At 41.5% G+C, this 2500-nt stretch overlaps 1 protein-coding gene across 1 annotated transcript in view; it reads left to right on the forward strand.

Annotated features, from left to right (window-relative positions):
• The window catches only part of LOC138860662 (probable glutamate receptor), a 22354-nt gene that overhangs the window by 19670 nt on the left and 184 nt on the right, over window positions 1-2500 (forward strand). The window contains exons 4-7 of the mRNA XM_070118674.1: window positions 1-65; window positions 841-1152; window positions 1388-1682; window positions 2468-2500. The exon at window positions 1-65 is cut by the window's left edge and continues 147 nt beyond it; the exon at window positions 2468-2500 is cut by the window's right edge and continues 184 nt beyond it. Of these exons, the coding sequence (XP_069974775.1) occupies window positions 1-65; window positions 841-1152; window positions 1388-1682; window positions 2468-2500 (705 nt within the window). The remainder of the gene's footprint in view (window positions 66-840; window positions 1153-1387; window positions 1683-2467) is intronic.

Below are 2500 nucleotides of genomic sequence, written 5' to 3' on the forward strand. Positions count from 1 at the left end.
GCAGGACGACGACGTGTCCGTTTCGGAGAGCTTTTTCGTCATCGTCGTCTACATATTTGGACAGAGTAAGAAGAGGCGAGATTTGTTTGTACTGTGCAGAGAGCGCGCTAAGAGAACATCTTCATTGCCGTCAACATATCTGGAAGGAGTAAGACTAGACGAAAATGACCAACACCGTAGTCAAGCAAGGGTGTCTCTGCCCAAACAAGTCAAACAAGTTCTGTAATGTGTTGTCCCCGAACACTGGAGTCCCGGAAAGCCACAAAATCATCATTCATTTTTTATTAAGGAATCTTTTGGTTGACATCCGTATGGGTTTAGTGAGAAATTATATTTTTGTTGCGTTTCTTAGCCTTTGCGGTTTCATATTACAACTTATATTTGAAGAAGTTGTTGGCATAGCACATATTTAAAACTATAATTATTCCAAGAAATGCATTGAACTCCCATTGCCTGGTACTTCTCATCTCATGTTGTTTACACATGTTTGCATGTTTCTGGCTCCCGGCGATTGGATCGGGAAATAAAGCTTTTTCGTAGTTAAAATCACTCAAGTGTTTGAAGGAGTTCGAAGACAGAAGGTAGTGGCTTCATCGAAAGTATGAGCGATAAGGAAATGACTGATTGGTCAGAACAAAATAAATTCACAATTCATAATGATTCTAGGTATTTAATGATCATATGAAAAGATTTTATCTTTCCATAAAAAAAGGTAAATATCTCAAAGAAAAGAACAAAGAAAGAACACTGAATTAATACTTTCGCAAAGTGATAACGATAATTGCCAATCAGATTCTTTTATATTCCATCAACATTGCGCATAATGACTTTTTTCTGCAGGTCCAGAAGTAAAGATCACTGGCTTAGGAGGTCGGCTGGTAGTGACAACGGTGCTATTTTTAAACGTGCTCTTGCTGGGCCATTACACAAGCAACCTGACGTCCGCCCTCACGGTGGGCCCCCCGCTGCCCCCTCACCGCAACCTCGAAGACGTGTACAACGATAAGAGCCTCACCTTCGGGTTCGTTAAAGGCTCGGCCACCGTCTCCAACTTCCAGGTGATGGACCAGAAGGGAAAGAGGATGGAAGGGGGCGAACGAGAAAATGGAAGAAAAAGGAGACAAGGAGAAAAGGAGAATAATAGGAGGGAGAGTAAAAAAAAAAGATATTTATTGTAGCGGTGGTAGCAGCAATAATAGTAGTTGAAAAAAGAGAAGAAAAAGGAGAGAGAGAGAGAGAGAGAGAGAGAGAGAGAGAGAGAGAGAGAGAGAGAGAGAGAGAGAGAGAGAGAGAGAGAGAGAGAGAGAGAGAGAGAGACTAGTTCAGTAACCTATATGCAGCAAATACAGATTTGTGTGCGTTTCTTTAACCATAAATGGCCGCATAGACCAACATCACTCATACAAGCACACTGACACCCCCCCCCCCCAGTTCTCAAAATCCGACGTGATTCAAAAAGTGTGGAAGGCGATCGACGTGGACAAAGACCTGGTCATCGACTACAACGAAGGCATGCAGCGCGTCTACAAGGACTCGTACGCCCTCCTCATGTGGGAAGTGTACTACGAGCTCAACCACGGCAACGACTGCGGCGTGTTCCTCCTGCCGGCGCCCTACTTCCCCATCCACACCTCCTTTGCGATGCGCAAGGCGTCTCCTCTCGTGCCTATCCTCAATAAGATGTGAGGAAAATTTCCCCTTTTTATTCTTATTCATTTCTCTATCTCTTATGCTTTCCTTATTTGTCTACTTCTTTATTCACTTATTTACTTATCTTAGTTTATCTATTTATTCTTTTTGCTATTTATTTGATATAAATTTATTATCATTATTATTGTTATTTTGATATGATGCATCGTACCATTTTACTCAGTTTGGGAATCTTGTACGAGGAAGTAAATTTCTATGTTGAGTAAGATGAAATAGTGATTAAGATGTCATATCATCCAAGCTTTCACTGGATGGGGATATTGAGAAATAATGATTCCGATTTTGAATAATATCTGAATATACATATTTTGTTTATGATTGCGAATTCTTTTAACGATTGATTTAGGATTTCTTACATGTAAAGGAGAGAAACAAATAATTTTTTATTCTTTTTATACTGATCAACTAATTAGCATTTCACTCGGTAAATTCGTACCTTGAGCAGACTGACTCTCCCTTTCTTTCTCTGTTTCTCTATATCATATGCTTATCTCCCTCCTTCGTTAGCGTAGATAGACATCAGAGGGCCCGGAGGATAGGCCATTTGTAGGGCCATAGCCTCCGGTCCTCTCGCCTATCCTTCTTTGTCGTTTTCTTTAACATATATTTGGCATCATCTACTCTCTCTCCCTCTCCATCTCTCCCTCACTCTTTCTCTTATTCTTTCTTCCCCTTTTTCTGTTATCTCCTTTAATTCCTTTGATCCTCATTTCTGACCTCCCTTCTTCCTTCCCCTCGCCCCTCGCCCCGTGCCCAGCGTCCTCGAAATCCTCTCTTCGGGGCTGCTGAG

Source organism: Penaeus vannamei, chromosome 42 (genome assembly GCF_042767895.1).
Source record: "Penaeus vannamei isolate JL-2024 chromosome 42, ASM4276789v1, whole genome shotgun sequence".
Lineage (NCBI taxonomy): Eukaryota > Metazoa > Arthropoda > Malacostraca > Decapoda > Penaeidae > Penaeus > Penaeus vannamei.